We start from the raw sequence: 18,957 nt of genomic DNA on the forward strand, positions 1-18,957 counted from the left end.
ATTGCTGTGGGCCTGGCCAGCTGACTGAGCCTGCCTCTACTCTCTGAAATAACACGCCTGAACTGGAAAGAAGTTGCATGAGTTTTATTTCTCTGTTTATTTCAAAAACCATTTTCCTCCAAAACCTCCTCAGGACTCAGAGCCTTTCCTGCAGGCACCAGGGAATTATTACTTGTGTATTACTGTCACGCACAGGCTGCAGGGACCTGCTGATGGGGAGGCTGAGTGACAGAGATGAAATCCCCCCTTCAGCTCAGTCCGAGACACAGGGTCCCGTGGCCTGGCCTGCCGCACACCGCCCCGAGGCAGCTGCTCCTTTGCAGCTCTGCCTGCAGCTTCTCTGCAGCCAGGGAAGCCACGAGGGGAGGCAGCATCAGCTCCGTGGGTACCGGCCTTGACTTGTTACTCGTTTTCTACATAAGGAGGAGAGCAGATGATGCAGAATTACCGCCCTCTTATTTAAAGCTGCTCTCATGTTTTTCCATGCTGGGGGTTGTCCAGTAACACTTGCTTTCTTTCTTTGTCTCCACCCAGATCGTGGCTGCTATATTTGCTATTGCAGGGATCGTTATGATGACGTACGCTGATGGGTTTCACAGCCACTCCGTTATTGGGATAGCCCTGGTGGTGGGCTCTGCCTCAATGTCTGCTCTCTACAAGGTAAGCACACACCCTGCAAAAGATGCCAGTCACCCCCATCGCTCACTTTAACTGCTCCTGTCTTACTTGGAAACCTTCATGCAGTTCAGTGCCATGTGCCCCTCTTTGAGGGGCTCTGCCATAAACACACTGACCTCGCAACACTGCATTCAGGTATTCACTTGCTTTGATGTCTGCCCTCACTTAGGATAAAAACTCCTATTTGCTGGGAAGAGTCTTCTCCAGTGCCCACAGGAGGACTTGCAGATGCCCACCTTCTTGAAAAATGAGACTGCTTTTCCATAGGTGCTGGATTTAATTAATCACTCTGGAGGTGCCCTGCAGAGATTTAGCTTCTTTCTTCAAGTCACTGCGTTACCTCCCCTTGCCAGTCCTCCTCCAGTGGCATATGTAGCCTACGCTGGGCTTGAAGTATTGCTTATCATGGAAACAATCACATGCTTAAAATCCAAAGCACATGCCTACGAATCAAGGTCTCATCCTGACCAGCTGGGCATGCTGCACTATGTGTGAGATGAGCCATTTCACTTAGCCCGAGACACATATGCGCATTTGCCTCTGTGCTGTTCATGGCACGCAGAGTTGCAGTCCACAGAAAGGAATAAGCACTCCTAGGGTGCGATTCACCCACCCTGGCTCGGATGTGGAGACTGGGATGAGGTGTAGATGTCTCCATCTGGTCTAATGAATTGCACCTTACCAGTCTTCCAATACAAATTGGCCAGGCAAGCCCAGCAGCCTTAACACAAGCAATCCAGGGAGACTCGCCAAACTGAGAAGCATCTGTCTGTGTCCCTCAGCGCTGTGCTGCAATGCTTTCTGCTCACTTTTTCAGATCGGCCTATCTTACATAAGGGAGGTCATGAAGTTTCATACAGCTCTTTCCTCTAAAAGAGCATTTCCTTGCAAGACCAGAGACGTGGCCCTCCAGACCCGAGGAAACACCATGGCTCTGGAGTCATCTGCAAGCAGGGAGGGTTATTCAAGGCTAGAGCCTAGCTTGGCCCCCTCTCCCATGGCACCTCCGCTCCTTGGGGGGACAGAGGGTCTCAGGGCTGCTCCACCAGAGCCCAGGCACAGGGACATGATGGTGGCAGTGCTGGCAGGGCGTCAGGCTGCAGCGTGCCCCGCATGTGAGGACAGATGGAGCTGTGCAGCTTGTTCTGCAACGAATGCCGCTCTGCTGCTGCTGTTGCCGCTCTGCTCTCGCTTTCCACAGTCTGGCTGAGTTTCCATGAGTTGTGTATGCTGAAGGGGCAGGCAGATCTGCAGGCAGACAAGCTGTCCCACGTGCAGGGCAGATCTGCAGGCAGAGAAGCTGCGCCACATGCAGCAGAGCTGGCCCCACCTGCCCTCCTCCCCAAGACACGGACGATAGCTTCAGTCTGTCTGTGCCCTACCAGGGGCAACACGCTGTCCTCGGGTGGCAAATAAAGAGTAAGTGGCTTTGGGGACATTTTGCTCCATTATGCAGTGCGGCAACGCAGCTGCGCTGGCCAGCAATGGCTGCGAGGTGGTGGGAGCCGGCAGCAGCCCCGCCAGCACGGCAGCCCTGCAGGCTTGCCTGCGGGGCTCTAGTTAGGCACAGGGAAGAGATGACTGACACTAGCGAGGGGGCTTGCCATCCCAGCACAAACCAGTAACTCAGAGTCCATCGGCTCTCCTGGTTTGCAGCCCGTGGCAGGGGAAAGCTGTACCCAGAGCCCACAGGAGCCTCTGCAGTTCTATGGTGGAAAACTGATGCAGACCCCAGCCCAGTCTGCGGGGGCTCCCCGGATGGACCACTCACACCCCTCACTTCCTCTCTCTTTATCCCTTCTCCCACTAACAAACCAAAGCTTTTAAATCCCTCCCTGTGGTCTCATTAGTCAGGCTGCAGCTGTGCTCTGGGCTGCAGGGTGGCTGCCATGCTGCCTGCCTTCTGGGGGAGATCCGGACCTGCCTTCTGGGGGAGACCCGGTCCTGCCTTTTGGGGGAGATGCGGTCCTGCCTTCTGGGGGAGATGTGGTCCTGCCTTTTGGGGGAGATGCGGTCCTGCCGCAGGCAGGCCCAGGCTGGGCTGGCACCCTGGGGAGGTGTGCAGACGCTGCCGTCCTCGCTGCCCAAGTCTGCAGGGCAGCAAGCTGCTCCCTCCTTCAGAGAAAATGGACATGGTATGCTTTGGTATAAAACCGCATTTACCTTAAAAATACACCGGCAGTGAGCATCCAGTAGAGGAAAGGAGCTGCTCCTGTGTGCAGCTGCTGATGTTGGTATCTACAAGAGCAGAACCTGATTCTTAAGGGGAAGGATTTTTCCTTTTTTTAAGTATTTGCAATTTCCCCTCTTGCTGCTTCCCACTGACCAAATCTAACTTTTAAAACCCCACCAGGGAGGTCGAGTCAGAGGGAGCCTCAGCTCCCATGGAGGGTGGTTTCTCCCAGGCTGCCCGGGGCAGTGCTGGTCACGGCGCCCACGAGCCCATCACCGTGATGCCCTGCAGCCCACCTGGGCCATGGCAGTGCCCCATTTCAGCAGCTTTCCTCCATCCCGTGTCTAGGAGGAAGAAGAAATTCACACCACAGAAAAAAAAACCAACCCAACCCTCCCAGGCAGACGGGTCAGTGAAAGCAAAGGGAATGAGGATGGGAGGGAACAGCCTCCAAGCAGCCCCCTCCTCTCTGGCAGAGAGGGGCCTGGAACAGCGATGTCTCACGCAGGGAGGTCTCGACACATTGCTTCCTCTCCTCCCCCTGCCCTGCTCCACCAAGTCTTCTGGTTTTAATGTCAAATTTTCCTGAGGTTTTCCCGAAGGGAGCATGCAGAAAACAGACAGAAGGGTCTAGGCGAGGGTGAGCGACCTTCTCTTTTGGGAGGTGCACAGCCAAAGGAGCTGAGTCCCCTTCCTGTGCGGGCTCATTTGGCAGCTGCCCCTGCCTGTGGTCTGGGTGGGGGTGCCAGGAGGGAGAAGGCTGGGGCACAGGAGCTGCTCTCCACAGCTTCATGAGCAGCCGCCTCAAGTGTCCGGCAAGCATCACCGCACAGGTGCTGCCCGACACGGCTCAGCACCCAGCCCCTCGGCCCCAAGCACTGGCCAGAGGGCCAGGACACCGGGAGCCACTGGAGCCAGGACACTAGCCCTCCGGAGGAGCGGTGCAAGAGAGTTAAACCCATGTATCTTCCTCTTGTAGGTTTTATTCAAACTTCTTTTGGGCAGTGCTAAATTTGGAGAAGCTGCCTTATTCCTGTCTGTGTTAGCTGTCTTCAACGTCCTCTTCGTTACCTGTATTCCTGTCATCCTTTATTTTACCAAAGTGGAGTACTGGAGCTCTTTCGACATTGTTCCTTGGGGAAACCTCTGCGGATTTTCGATTCTCTTATTGAGTGAGTAGACGAGGGGGTCTGGCACTGCCTGGGGTGGAGGAGGGTGCCAGAAACTGGCTGCTGGGGGGAGCTGTAGACTTCTGACATACTGGAGCTGTTTCCCCTTCTTCTCAACCTAACTATTAGCTTGAGAACTCAAGCAGAGGACCCATTCCTAGGTGGGAATGTAGACCCCACTCCTGCTGTTATTACTAAGCCAAAATATCTTGGCTGTCCTCAGCAGGTGCTGTGGGACTAAACCGTAAAGCTTGTCCTAACTCCTGCTCGTGAACTCTGCCTCACAGCAACAGGCGACACTTGCCCGTGCTGTGACAGGAAGCAGCCATGCCGGCAGGGCATTGCCTTGGGCTCATCAGCATCCCCCGAGCAAGCGGGTTAGTCAAGGCCAGCCTCTGGTGCCTCTGCTGACTTCACAATAGCTAATTGCTGTTCCTCCAGAGCAGGAAACTTCTGAAAATGTAGCCTTGCGTAGCGCTGATGGGAATTTGGTAGGTAGCACTCCTCTCTTCAGCTGCCGCTGCTGTGCCGCCAAGGGAACCCAGCTTGGGAGGGATGCCAAATCGAAGCTTTAATGATTCATGGTCATCAGAAATGTGATGCTGTTCCTTGTTAAACTAGATGTGTTCACTGTGCTGCCACAGTTGGTCCCTAATCTGGATGACGGCATCACATCTCCTAAAACATTCCTTTCATTTCCACTGGAAATAGCCCTTCTCCATCCCTCGCTTGACTCCTTTTACCCTGAACAGTCGCGACGCTTGACTCAACAAGTACCTCCAGTTTACTTCTCAGTGGACTCAATGGAAGGTTTCTGTAAGCAAGTAGTGCGGAACTTGGCAAGCAATGGCTGGGGCGTGCAGTGAACAGGTACTACTGGACAACAGTCAGAGCTCCGGCTGCTGACAAGTTCAGCATTGGCAAGGCTCTCCTGACTTTGCTGAAGCTAATCACCATAAAACAAGGGTGAATTTGGTCCAAAGCCATTATTAATTTGTCATGAGACACTCCATGAACAGTGGATGGTATTACAATGGAGTGATATTATAATCATTCAGTTGTAATGATATTATAAATTCATTGTATGAAATTGTATTTAGCAAGTTCCTGTCTGGAAGAGGGTTAGATTTACAGCATCTTCCACCTGCAGCTGGAGGCAGCTTTCTACAAAAACAGTATCCACCCAGAAGCAACTGTTTGGCTGAACTCTCCCAGATGAAAAGTTTTTAGTCTTTCAGCAGGGCAAAGTGGATTGGTATAGAGCGTGGGCATCACTGCACATTGCACTGAGAGACAGGTTGTACCCACCTGATCCTGCCACTGGTCTCCCTTGGGATATAGAGTTCCCCAGAAACAGCAATGTCTCTGGCAGACGTATGTGCAGCAGACAGACGTCTGTCCACAGGTCTCTTCCAGGAATAATGACAGTTAATATGCCTTCTATTTGAACAACATACAGAGGGCATAATAAAGCAAAAATGTTTCAAGTGACATTCACTCTGCCTAGTTGCACTGTAGTAAAAGGTGTTTTTCTTTCCTTCTTCAGCATTCAATATTCTACTAAATTTTGGGATTGCTATTACATACCCCACCTTGATTTCTCTTGGAATTGTACTGAGTGTCCCAGTGAATGCGGGTAAGAATTTCTGCCTTTTGCATCTTAATGAATACATTAAGTCTGTGGCCTTTCAAATACACAATAGGAATAAAAGCAAATAGCTTTGTTAAACATGTTTTGCATCTTCTCTCAAAGACTTATGGAGACGACATTGATTAAAAATGTGTACCTTATCTGTTAAATATGTATTGTATAATCTTACATGACTATTCATAATCTCTAGACTTGCTTTTTAAGTTACTGGCTGAAAAAGCCTGCATACTGAAAAACAAAGTAGGTTTGAAGTCATCCATCTCTGGGCCAGGATGAAAATCCATGGATGAAGTAGAAATCAATTCTTAATTATTTCTTCAAGGCAGGCTTAACACTAAATTGAAACAAATAAAATTGCTTACATTTTAGAGCAAATATGTACTAGTAATTCTGCTTGCCTTGGTAAATAACATTGCAGGTGTTTATCGAGAGCACTGGATGATTCAATTTTGGGCATGGCCTGATACATTTCTCTGACAGTTTTCTGAAATTTAACAAAAGCCAAGAGACTGCAGAGCACGAGAGGGTTGGGCAGGGGAGTGCAGAGGCAACCCCAGCCCAAACCAGAGCCACCTCTCCCAAACCAGGCTCCTAAAACCCAGCGTGCTGAACCGGTGCCACGGCACAGGTGACAGCTCCCAACTTTGTGCTGACTACACGCACACAGAGCCGGGCGCTGCTGGCTGCCCCAGCAGATTTCCATACCGAACGGTGTGATCCCACCAGAGCGTGTGCATGGCTCAGGGTGTGCAGGGTTGGTTATTCAGCGGGGCAGTCAGGCTGAGAAGAAAAACTTGCACAAAGGAGCTGCCATGCCAGGGAAAGGAAATGCCCCTTCCTCTGCGTACCCGGACCTCAACAGGAGCTCCTGTGCTGTCAGCAAGTGTCGTGGTTTAACCCCAGTTGGCAACTAAGCACCACACAGCCGCTCACTCACCCTCCCCCCGACTGCCCCGGTGGGACGGGGGAGAGAATTAGGAAAAACAAAAAAAGGTAAAACCCATGGGTTGAGATAAAGGCAGTTTAATAGGACAGCAGAGGAAGAGAAAGTAGTAATAATACTAATGATAAAAGAATATACAAAACAAGCGATGCACAATGCAATTGCTCACCACCCGCTGACCGATACCCAGCCAGTCCCCAAGCAGTGATCGCTGCCCCCCGGCCAACCCCCCCCAGTTTATATACTGAGCATGACATCATATGGTATGGAATAGCCCTTTGGGCAGTTTGGGTCAGCTGTCCTGGCTGTGCCCCCTCCCAGCTTCTTGTGCAGCTGGCAGAGCATGGGAAGCTGAAAAGTCCTTGACTAGTGTAAGCAGTACTTAGCAACAACTAAAGCGTCAGTGTGTTATCAGCATTATTCTCATCCTAAATCCAAAACACAGCACTATGCCAGCTACTAGGAAGTAAATTAACTCTATCCCAGCCGAAACCAGGACAGCGAGCAAGGGACAAGATACTGCTGCAGACAAGTGCAGCTCCAGGCAACATCCCCTTTTGCACCCTGAGCCCCCAGGCCAGCTCTGCCTGCTCTGAAGGGGGCCGTACCCTGCTGTGTGCTAAACCAGCAAGAAGGGCAGTCTCCCTGCCACCACCTCCTCCATGGTCACGTTCTCCTGCCCCAGCCAGCCTTCAGAGCCAGGGAGGTGAGGGGGAGGGAAAGGGATACCGCCCTAATGCTTCGTCCCACGTAATAACACCCGTTCAATGTCCCACACAGTTGTTGATCACTACACGAGTGAAATTGTCTTCAACAGTGTCCGAGTAATCGCCATCATCATTATTGGCCTGGGCTTCCTCCTGTTGCTCTTGCCAGAGGAATGGGACGTCTGGGTAATAAAGCTCCTCACGCGTCTCAAAGTCCGGAAGAAGGAAGAAATCCCCGAAGGGAATGGAGACATTGCTTCAGGACTGCCTAACAAAAGCCGGAGAACTCGCCCCTCCATGTCATCCTTTGCTCATTAAATGCTCTTTTTACCAAAACTTTGTGGTTAACCTTATATATGATGATGCAAAGGTCTTTGCTGGGGAAGAAGCACACCTGTACAACATGGTGTACATACCTGTACAGTTTTGATATGATCACCATCTAAGGCATCGAGTCTTGGCATGTCCAGTTTGCTTGTACCTTTTTCACATCAGACCTTTCACTTAAGTAGTACACCGAAAAAAACCTGCAAACCAAGAACCTCTCTTCTCTTTTTAAATGAATGTACTATATAGTCAAAATATATTTGCATAGGTTATTTTAAAGAATGATTTTCATGAAAAGCAGGGCAGACATCTTGAGCATTAGGTATCGAATGATGCATTGCACACTGTGATTTAAAAGAAACAAATGCTATGCTACATCACACATTTATTTTTGACCAGAGCTGTACTCTGAAAGTTTCCAAGGAACCAAAAGGGAATCTTTTCGGGGATGGGAAGATGAGGGGAAGAGTGGAAGGAAGGAGGTTTGGAAGTCAGTCTATGTAGATGAGCGCATGTTGCGCTGCAACCAGGAGAAAATTCAAGCGCTAAAAATGCTTGCACTAAAGCACTAGAGAGAAAGCAGTTTAGAGCCCAAATCTCCTTACTCTGCACATGACTGTAGTCCACGTTTAAAATGATGCAAGAGAAATCCAGTGCCTTCTACAGAACTCTTGTCTTTATCCACGCAGAACCAGGTCCCGCTGCAAGGCACTTGCAATGGCAGGGCTCAGGCTTGCAGCCCCAGGGGACCCCAAATTCCCACCGACATTAGGACGTGCCCCCCATACGCGCCATGGCTTCTGTGGGAACGTGGGGCCCGGGAGACTGCAAGTTTGCGCGCAGGAGACCTGGTTCTCTCCTCACTTCCACAGGTTTTACCCCTGTGTGGAGCTGCGCTTGATTAACACCAGTGTGAGGAAGGGGAAGTCTTGGTTACGTGCGGGACAATGCGACCGAAAATGATCAAAGGGGCTGGTAAGAGCGTGGTTGCTGATGTACAGTCTGAGAGCACGGACTAAGGGGGTGAATCGCCAGTTGCTTTTACTCCATAATTGTGAGTGTTAAGAGTTAAAAATGTAAGAAAGATATTTACATCAAATGTAACACTTTTTATGAAACTTGTAAGCACCAGGATGTTTACTTACGCGATTTTGGTTCGCCATTAAATTTCTATCTGTGATAGATCACATGCTATGTAAAAAAAGGGGGGGAAAGGTTATAGTTTACTATTTTTGAAGTTTACATTGTTGCATACAAAATTTAAAGTGTTCTTTTGAACTGCTGCCATAGCCTAAGGGTCCCTACTGCCACTGAGGCCCTCTTTGCCTCAGGCAGGGGTGGCATCCACTTCAAAACATTTTAGCAAATCAACTTCAGATTCCATTATCTGTTTGGCAAAGCTAAATAATAAAAGATTTTAAATTCAGCCTCTGTCAATGCTATCTGTTTCCTTCTCTTGACTGCACCTTTATTCCAGTTTTACTGTGGGTAGTATTTGGCCAAAGCAATCAGGAGAGACAAGATCATCAAAGCAACCAAGGCAGCAGCTGATGCATTGCTTGGCAGTCTCTCCTCGACAGGAGGAGCGTTAGACTTCTGGAGAAATCCGTCCAGAGGGCTGATGTTAGGCATCAGTCAGGAAATACACATCCCACAGAAGCAGACGGAAGGAAAAGCTGACCTTCCTCTGAAACCATCAGACAGCAGCCATAAATGCATATGCTAATAGGTATTTAGGGGCTATGGATGGGACAGGAGTTTGTACATCAATAATTAGGCCCTAGTCCAGGCTGTATGTCGTTCCCTATGCATCTCTTCATGGCCAAATAGACACTAAAGACTTGCTAACAGAGATGACACACAAGCAAAAATCTGAGGCTGTGGAAAGCTGCTCACAACTACTGTCCCGCGCAGTGTTACACACCTGAATTTTTAAATCTATTTCTTTGGGAAGCAGCGGAGGGTAAGGCACAGGTCAGGAGCACAGGTAAAACCCTAATAACTGGTTTGAAGGGTGCACACATACAGAGACTCAAAGCTCCCAAGTTAGAGTTTACTCCATCTTTGGGCATATCATTTGTCATCCTCAAAGTACCCCACACCCCTCCCCAAGCCCCCTGTCTGAGCCAAGGCCAGAGAAGAAAGCACAAACAGTCCTTCCACTTTCCATAGTCCCAGCCAGTGGCATCTTCTGTCATCTCTGCACTCTGTTTTACTGTGTGTTTGATGCAGTCTGGTAGGTATCCAAAAGGCTCTAAATGTCACTTCAAAAACTGCAACTAACATGTGTTTATTACTAAAATGGCAGCAGATTTTTTAACTTTCAGTACGGATCGTGGGGGAATTTATGCACCAGAATGGATAGCAGCATCAGTAAAACTCTGTGATTTACCAGATGCAACTGTCATTACTTCTGTTGGCTCATCCTTCCTGAGAACAGGCTAAACACAGGCAAGGGCTGGGATTTCAAACAGCACTTTATTACAAGCTCTCTCCTGAGTGGGAGCTGAGCAAACTAGATTTACCCATGTTAAGCAATTCTAAACTACACATAGACAACTTAATCGGATGAAGTGACCTGTATTTCTCCAGGCAACACCTTGCCCTAAGGGCAAACACCTGACTTGATGGTGAGCAACTGCTTAGCAAAAGCTTCCAGACAGTGAAGCCCAGGATGTGACCAAAATGTCAAGCAAGCAGCATGTCCATATGTGTGCATGTGTGCATCTGTAAGTGCCAGAGCTTCCCAGATCTGAAGCTTTGGAATGAAAGGAACTGAAGTCGTTGGCTCCCAACAGAAGGACAAGGTAGAGAGCAAACCCTTCTGAGAAGGTGTTAGATGTAACCGGGCCACCCTTCAAGTGAGGGCAAGATTGAACCCTCCCGATCTTGGACTGTTAAAGGAATCCCAGGACAAATTCAGTGCCTTGGAGGTGAGGGCTGAGGCGTGGCAGGCTCCCCTCCTTGCCCTCGAAGGCCAAAGCGCTGTGTGCAATGCCTGCAGCGCCCTGCGAGTCAGACCCGCTACTGGCCTGTATGGACCCCGCCCCGAGCTCTGCAGGGCTGTACCTGCTCTGCAGAAGAGAGCAACATAAGCCTGGAACCAGCACTTTTTAGCCCACCCTTGGCCACCTCAAATGTCTTCCTGAGGCAGACCTGCAGGTCCCTGCAGCATCAGGCCTTGCTGCTTGGTGTCTTTGAAGCTGGTCTCCTGCATTGTCACTGCGTGGCTCCTGCCCTCACAGAGCACTGCCAGCCACCAGCGTGCACTCATTCAAGGGCTGACCAGGATCCTCAGCTTTCTGCCCCAACTTAGCCCTCACAAGGTGTCTTGGCTCCTCGAGCAAAGGCAGAAACCAGTAATTATCCAGTGGGCTTGTTAAAACAGCAAGTTGAAAAAAATCTCAGGAAAGTAAATAGCATCACCAGGCCCCATAGCAGCTGCCAGCTTTTACTGCTGTGCAATACAGCAGTGAGGAATCTGAGGAAGGAACAGCAGTTATCCCCCTCCCTTGCATGTCCTTCTCCTTGGCCTGTTGTCTGTAGTTGTCTCCTGCTGCTACCTTTATTATAATTTTTTATTGCAGCTCTCCACAGTGACTGCATGAGCCTTTCGTCAGCACATGAGTCAGAGCTGGGCTTGCTTTACAAAGTTTCTCCACTTCTTCTGTCTAGGATGGTTGTATTCATATCAGTAGTCTTCAGAAAATAGCTATGAAAGGCAGAAATCCAACCACAGTACTCAACAGATGAACAGAAGACACTGAAACCAACATGTAGCTTAACTGTTTTGGGGGTTGAGGGTACACTAGCAGGACCTGTAGGTCACCAAGTTCTGGGGCTGAATTAATGTCTCCTGTAAGCTCGGGGACAAGCCACTCATCCCCAGCTCTCCAGAGTGCTCTGTAACAAAACTAGTGCAATATTGAGTTGGTCAGAATTAACACAGACAGTATCTTCAACCTATAGGGAGGGTGACATCACCAACTTGACACCATTTCTGCTCAAAAATCTTTCTGGAAAGTGAAGGTTTTCCTGTGCAGTGAATACAGAAGTCTGAATCGACTTGCATAGATCTGGATCTTATTCCAAATAAAGTCACAAATCAGCACAACAAAAACACCACTCCTCTTCACTGAAAAGGACGTCATAGGTCTCCAGCACTTCAGAAGCCCTAGGAATAGCACCAGTCACCCGCGTGGGCTACACGGACTCAGAATGCAGGCTGGACTAGGGGGGCCCACACAGACTTGGAAAGCAGGCTGGGACTGGGGGTTTCTTCAAGGAATGGGGAAAGAACAGAAGCCAGAAACAACACAGCTGGTGTGAAGCAGGAGCAGAGGAGAGCTGCTGATAGGATCAGGACAGAAATGCCTTTTGGGAAACACTTTCCAGGGGAAGATGCCCACTCGTCCCTTGTTACAACTCCAGTTTGAAGAAATGGGGTCTGTGCACATGCTGTAAAGTCATAAACTATGGGGAGTTTGGCTCCATGTCCCTGATTTGCACTGCAGAAAGGACAGAGTCCTTCAAGGCCTCCAAACCAGAGCCACTCCTTGGCAAAGGCCAAGGCTGAGAAGCTTCTTTCACAGTCCAGTCCTTGTGCACGCTGCCTTTGCAGAAACTGCCAGTGGTAATCAGTTGTGATGGATGAGTTTAATTAGCTCATCGTTATTAAAAGATAAGCAATTAGATTTTCTTCTTTAGCTGGCATGTTCTAGGGCATTTCCATAATAACCTACACCTTATCTAAAAGTCCTGGACATTAGCAAGGGAAATAAGAAAAAAATGAGCTGAAAGATCTTATGAAAGCAAAAAGGAAGTCAAATGAACAGATGCCCACCTGCAGCCTAAAAATATTCTTTTAAGAGGAAATCACATTCCTAAGGACAGGACCAGTAGCTCAAACTAATGTTTCTGAAAATAATAAGCCTCGTATTTCTCTCTTCTACCTGAAAGCCTGTTAGAGGGATCTTTATATATGCACAAGATCATTCTAAAGGCAGCAGCAATCGGTATTTCTCCATGCACATTACAGATACACTAGGATGCAACCAACTTACTTCTCAGTGATGAAGAGTGGAACTTATAAGGAGAGTTCCAATTCTGGAAAAGGCTTAAACAAGGGAGGCTGTGGAGGTCACATTAGGAGTGTATTTAAGAACCTGTTACATGCAATTTCTCTCCAATGATCTAGAGACATTCCTTTAATCCTACTGCTGAACTAGATGAACTTCTAGATGAACTAGAAGATGAACTTCTCTTCAGAAGAGGACTCAAAAGAGTCCCAAAAGAATTTCCAGCTCTTCATCTCCAGATTTCCCCCCAGTTCTAGATTCAGTCTACCTAACATCTCAAGACAGCCATCAGTGCATTGATTGGATACAACAGCAATCAACCTGCAGAGCATCTTTCACCCAAATGAAGAGAACTAAGGTAGATGTGCTTTAACAGAGTTATCCACCATAAATTGAGCATCTTTCTGATGAGTGCCCACAGTAAATTTAGAGCCCCTCACCATGTATTTTAGACTTTTTCACCACGTCCATTACCTCGTGTCTATTAATGCTAAGTGCCACCAGCTATTTTGCTGCCTGGCCACATGCCAGTGAGAGATCCTCTCTCAGTTTTAGTTTTCACTCTCCTGAATAACTAAAAAATATGATCGGTAAACTTTTTTTTTTTGACCAATCATTTATGAGTACATACAAGAAGACTGGCCTCAGCACAGCTCCTTTGGTAATCTCTCTCCTTTTGAACAGCAATAATTTACTCCTGCTCTCTGTTTCCTACCTCACTAACCAGTTACTAGTCCACAAGAAAACCTTCTGTTTTAATCCACAGTAGCTTCATTTCTTTGGTAAGAAGCATCATCAGAAACTCCTCAGAAATCTAAGTGCAGTACTTCCTATTCCCTCAAAGATGGGCCAAGGTGAGTCTGTGGAAAGTCATCCGTCCTTCAGACTCCTTTTAACATGAAAGAAAAAGACTACTGAGAGACTGAGACTTCTCCTTTGCCTTTCCTTAGGGGAGGGCTGCCTTGGCTAACTTCCGCAGACTACTTACACCGAACTCCAGCTTCTGCACATTGCATATACCCACTACTGACCCAGATGCTTAAAAGAAGAATCCTTACAAGATTCTTAAAGGAATCCTAAAAGCTGGATTCCAGTAAGGTCCAAGCAGCAGGATTTGTAAGGACTTACCACCAAATGTGAACTTCAGCTTGGATCTCCTGCTCTGCTGGCTATAAGCATACATTATGGGCCAGTGAACATAGCTTTGCTGTCTCTCAGCAATAGGTCTCACTGTCCCTCTGGCTTCTGAAGCTGCCAAGTCTTTAACAACTGCAGCCTAGTAAGCAGAGTAAGTTGCATAATACTCTCCTTGTGATTTTTGGCCAACTGTACATTTTAAATGCCTTCCTAACTTGTAAACAAGAACATCTCTCTTTCATTGTGTGATTTTGGATTTGGTCAAAGGCATGTCACTTGCTGGTTTGGCTGCTAAGAAAATTGATATTGATCTTGGGAACAAATACTTACCATGTTTGCGAACGAAGTTGCCTTTGTGCATCTGTAAGCAGCGCCATCTGGTACAGTACACCTATGCTTCACAGACAATGTTTATAGTGAACATAAGGTAATCCATGCAGCTGATGGATTATTAAATATAATACCTGAATGCAAGCAGCAGCTGGATTTTTTTATAAAGAATTTTAGGATGTGCTTCAGTCTCAGGGAGAACTAGGAACCAGTTCTTCGCTTTTTGCACATAACATGCCACAGAAATTTGAAGACATCCAAATGAAACTCAGAAGATGAGTTTTCTTCTTCCATTTAAACAGCTTTGAAAATTGGAGTCTGCTTGTAGACAGGCAGATTCCCAGTTTCCCATCTAGCTTTCCTGCAAAAAGCTGAGCATCAACATTGCTGCAAAGCAAGTTTGTCTCATCCTTGGTGGGCTTGGAGAATTGCTAATCAGGAACCAACAGACAAGCAAGAATTAGTCAGTCTGCCCACCTTACCATCGCCTGCTTTTCCCAAAATACTCCTTTTTCTGTTTTCATAGAATCATAGAATCGTTTAGGTTGGAAAAGACCTTTAAGATCATCCAGTCCAAACATTAACCTACACTACCAAGTCCACAATAAACCAATCAAGGGTAGACTAGACTAAACCATGTCCCAAAGTGCCACATCTACCCATTTTTTGAACAATTCCAGGGATGGGGACTCCACCACCTCTCTGGGCAGCCTGTTCCAATGCTTGACCACCCTTTCCGTGAAGAAATTTTCCCTAATATCCAACCTAAACTTCCCCTGGTGCAGCTTAAGCCCATTTCCTCTCGTCCTATCGCTAACTACGTGGGAGAAGAGACCAACACCCACCTCACTACAACCTCCTTTCAGGTAGTTGTAGAGAGCGATGAGGTCTCCCCTCAGCCTCCTCTTCTCCAGGCTAAACAACCCCAGTTCCCTCAGCCGCTCCTCATAAGGCCTGTGCTCCAGACCCTTCACCAGCTTTCTTGCCCTTCTCTGAACACGCTCCAGCACCTCAATGTCTTTCTTGTATTGAGGGGCCCAAAACTGGACACAGTATTCCAGGTGTGGCCTCACCAGTGCTGAGTACAGGGGCACGATCACTTCCCTGCTCCTGATGGCCACACTATTCCTGATACAAGCCAGGATGCTGTTGGCCTTCTTGGCCACCTGGGCACACTGCTGGCTCATGTTCAGCTGGCTGTCAACCAACACCCCCAGGTCCTTTTTGGCCAGGCAGCTTTCCAGCCACTCTTCCCCCGGCCTGTAGCGTTGCATGGGGTTGTTGTGACCCAAGTGCAGGACCTGGCACTTGGCCTTGTTGAACCTCATACAGTTGGCCTTGGCCCATCGGTCCAGCCTGTCCAGGTCCCTCTGCAGGGCCATCCTACCCTCCAGCAGATCGATACTCCCACCCAGTATGGTGTCATCTGCTAACTTACTGAGGATGCACTCAATCCCCTCATCCAGATCATCGATAAAGATATTAAACAAGGCTGGTCCCAAAACAGAGCCCTGGGGAACACTGCTCGTGACCGGCTGCCAACTGGACTTAACTCCATTTACCACTACTCTCTGGGCTCGGCCACCCAACCAGTTTTTTACCCAGCGAAGACTACGCCCGTCCAAGCCATGAGCTGCCAGCTTCCCAAGGAGAATGTTATAGGAGACTGTGTCAAAGGCTTTGCTAAAGTGCAGGTAAATGACATCCACAGCCTTTCCATCATCTACCAGGCAGGTCACCAGGTCATAAAAGGAGATCAGCTTGGTCAAGCAGGACCTGCCTTTCATGAACCCATGCTGGCTGGGCCTGATCCTCTGGTTGACCTGCACTTGCCTGTTGAGTTCACTCAAGATGAACCTCTCCATAATCTTTCCTGGCATCGAGGTCAGGCTAACAGTCTTCTTCCTTCCTAACAACTGAACAAAAATGGAATATTGGCATTAAAAAACAAGTGCCTATAATCAATGTAAATAACTTAATCACCTTAAAAGAATCCTAAACCTCCAGTTGTGCGGTTTTTTCTTCACCATAATGGCCACTCCTCTAGGTAGCCTAGTGATTTTCAGAATGCATTCCGTGGAGTACTCCACTGATGTCCATAAGAGGTCACAAAGACAAGCAAGCCTTTTTTCCCCAGCAAGCTTCAGATCACTAAACAGGTTTGGAGATGCTGAAAATCACTGTTTTGTCTATTCTTTCTCCTCCTGTCTCCGTAACAGCCCGTACAGACGGCTTAGTCCTTCCTAGTCAAATTCCCTCTGGCGCTACCTGATGCACCCACACACCCAGCCCTCCGATACACGCAGAGCTACTGCAGAAAGCTGCGGTAGCCTCTACACCTGTCTCTCCCCGAGTGTCCCAAGCCACATGCTTAATGCTGCATGTTCATGTCACATTGGCACTCCCTACCGCAGGGATCCTCATCACAACACCCAGCAAAGACAGAATTACCAGGAAATCAAGGTAAAAGCCCCAACACACATTTAGTTCAAAAATAAGGTGATAATGCACATTTTCTTAGTGATTCAGAAAACCAATCTGCTAAGACCACCAAACAAAAGCTACAGTTTTCTTTCTCCTCATACACTCCTCCTTTATTCATTCAAAAACCTAAATTTTTGCTAACTCACCCGAAGAAGCTTAAGCATGTTATTGTTAAAAGGAAATTCATAAAACTCAACATGAAGTCTTTATGATATTATGAAGAGGAGTGCTTTGCCTAAGACCATAGAAAGCACAGTATACATTTCTTAAATGTTTAGAATCTAATATGCCTCTTTCAGACCTTTATTTGCAAATGTTTGGTATTAAATGCAAGATTATATAAAGAAAAATAAGTTTTATTTATAAATATAGATCATTTAGTATTATCAGTGGCTACTAAATAATGAAATCGTTAATTATTAACTAAGGAATTCATTAACTGTCTGCCGGTTCTTAAGCAATTCCCTTACAAAGCTCAAAAAATTATTGCTCAAAAGATCAGTGGTCTTCTCTGAAGCCTGATCCTTCAAGAAGGATATTTAGTTTTTAAAAGGTTTTTAAAAAGCTATTTTAAAGATAAAAATTACCTATTCTGTTAAAGAAGGACCTATTTGAAAGAGAACTTAAGTCTCACTGAAACCTATTAAACCACAAAAATAACCTCAGAAAGCAATATAAGGAAGACTTTAAACAATAAAGATGTATAAATGCTTCCCTTCCACAAGAACAGTGTTTCTACACTCACCTTTGCAGACTGCATCTTCAAAGCTGACACTACTGCCAAGAGTAACCCATGAGGGTCTTTAGACAGTAAAAGGATGAAAATAGAATCTGAAATTTGGTCACACAGGATCTCAAAAAAGAGATCCATTCAGAAAGATGCTTGATGTTCAACCATTTAAGTAATCTCTGTTAAAACATTTTCAAAGAGGAGCAGAAAGAGGTGATTACGGCTTGCAGTTCATGGGGTTTCTTTGCTTAATTTATTACTTTTTTTAATAATAAACCCAGGCACAATTAATGACTGTAGTTGTTTTGCTTTTTTTTTTGTTTAATTTTTTTCTTTCACCAGGCATAGCAAGGATCACTGTAAGACCAGAGAAGTCAGAGTTACATCCTTAATGGACACCTGAGAAGCAAGAGAAAATCTTAATACACTGTTCTCTCGCACTACATATTTTTTTAATTTTTATTTAAAAAACCTGCTTGGTGCTCAACAATGGAAGAAAATGTCCCAGGCTACCTGAGGTAAGATTTTGTTATTATTTCCAGCAAAATAAATAGTTGGGACACAGGGATATATTGCTTTAAATTCAGTTCGCTGAAAATCTATTACAGATAAGAATCATATATCAGAATCTTTCAGTGCAAGAAAAACAAATTAATTGAGCTCCTGGTATAAGCAGAAAGCTGAACACAGCTACACTACACTAAGGAGTGCTTGCATTATTAGTCCTAGGGACACCTGTAACACGCTAATTGCTTCCAAAGTGAAAGGACAAATCATTATGGTTGCCAATCGAGAATCTGCTGGGCAAATTTCAATTAAATATGGGGTAAGTAAGGCTGTAGGTGAGGAGGGATCTGTTAGATGTTAACTGGAAGGCAAAGCACACACAGTGCTGTATCCCAATTAGCAAGAACAGGCTCAAAAGAGCCTGAGAGCTGAACCACTGTATAAACTCCACACGATTCACTTCAACACATTGCTGGCTAGGAGACAGGCAGAATCTGAAATTTGGTCACACAAGATCTCAAGAGATCCACTCAGAGAGATGCTTGGTGTTCAACCATTTAAGTGGGAGACGGGCATCTATTTCTTTAACATCTATCTCACTAACCGCTAAATGGAAACGTAATTCAACGGCTTCAACTGTGGCAACCAGCACACCTAACCAATCTGCAATTTTTTCAGCCCCACATCTTTCTAGAACATTTGCCTCTGCCTGGCTATTATAAATATCCCATTTATTACTTATTGGGCACATTTCCCAAAAGTAAAATACTAAAGATAGATACTTGGAATTGGCTAACTAACAACAAAAAAATCCACCTCCTTATGAGAGCAGTTTAACCAAATGGAAATATTGCCATTAAAAATGTATTAGATAAAGCTGTCTGCTTTTCTATTCATGCACTTTCTAAAATCAGATCACTAAATTTCCATAATATCCATTACACAGAGTTATTTACAATTGTCTCCAGCAAGTATTTCTTGGGCTACAGGTCATTAAAGAATAAACTATTTATCACAAATATCCCAGATGTGCTATTTGGGTT

At 46.7% G+C, this 18,957-nt stretch overlaps 1 protein-coding gene across 1 annotated transcript in view; it reads left to right on the forward strand.

Moving 5' to 3' along the window:
- The window catches only part of SLC35F3 (solute carrier family 35 member F3), a 196,456-nt gene extending 188,817 nt beyond the window's left edge, over nucleotides 1-7,639 (forward strand). Inside the window, exons 5-8 of the mRNA XM_075708042.1 lie at nucleotides 535-660; nucleotides 3,831-4,023; nucleotides 5,567-5,656; nucleotides 7,395-7,639. Of these exons, the coding sequence (XP_075564157.1) occupies nucleotides 535-660; nucleotides 3,831-4,023; nucleotides 5,567-5,656; nucleotides 7,395-7,639 (654 nt within the window). The remainder of the gene's footprint in view (nucleotides 1-534; nucleotides 661-3,830; nucleotides 4,024-5,566; nucleotides 5,657-7,394) is intronic.
- Nucleotides 7,640-18,957: the final 11,318 nt, after the last annotated feature.

The sequence above is a fragment of the Pelecanus crispus genome, chromosome 3, assembly GCF_030463565.1.
Source record: "Pelecanus crispus isolate bPelCri1 chromosome 3, bPelCri1.pri, whole genome shotgun sequence".
Taxonomy (NCBI): Eukaryota; Metazoa; Chordata; class Aves; order Pelecaniformes; family Pelecanidae; genus Pelecanus; species Pelecanus crispus.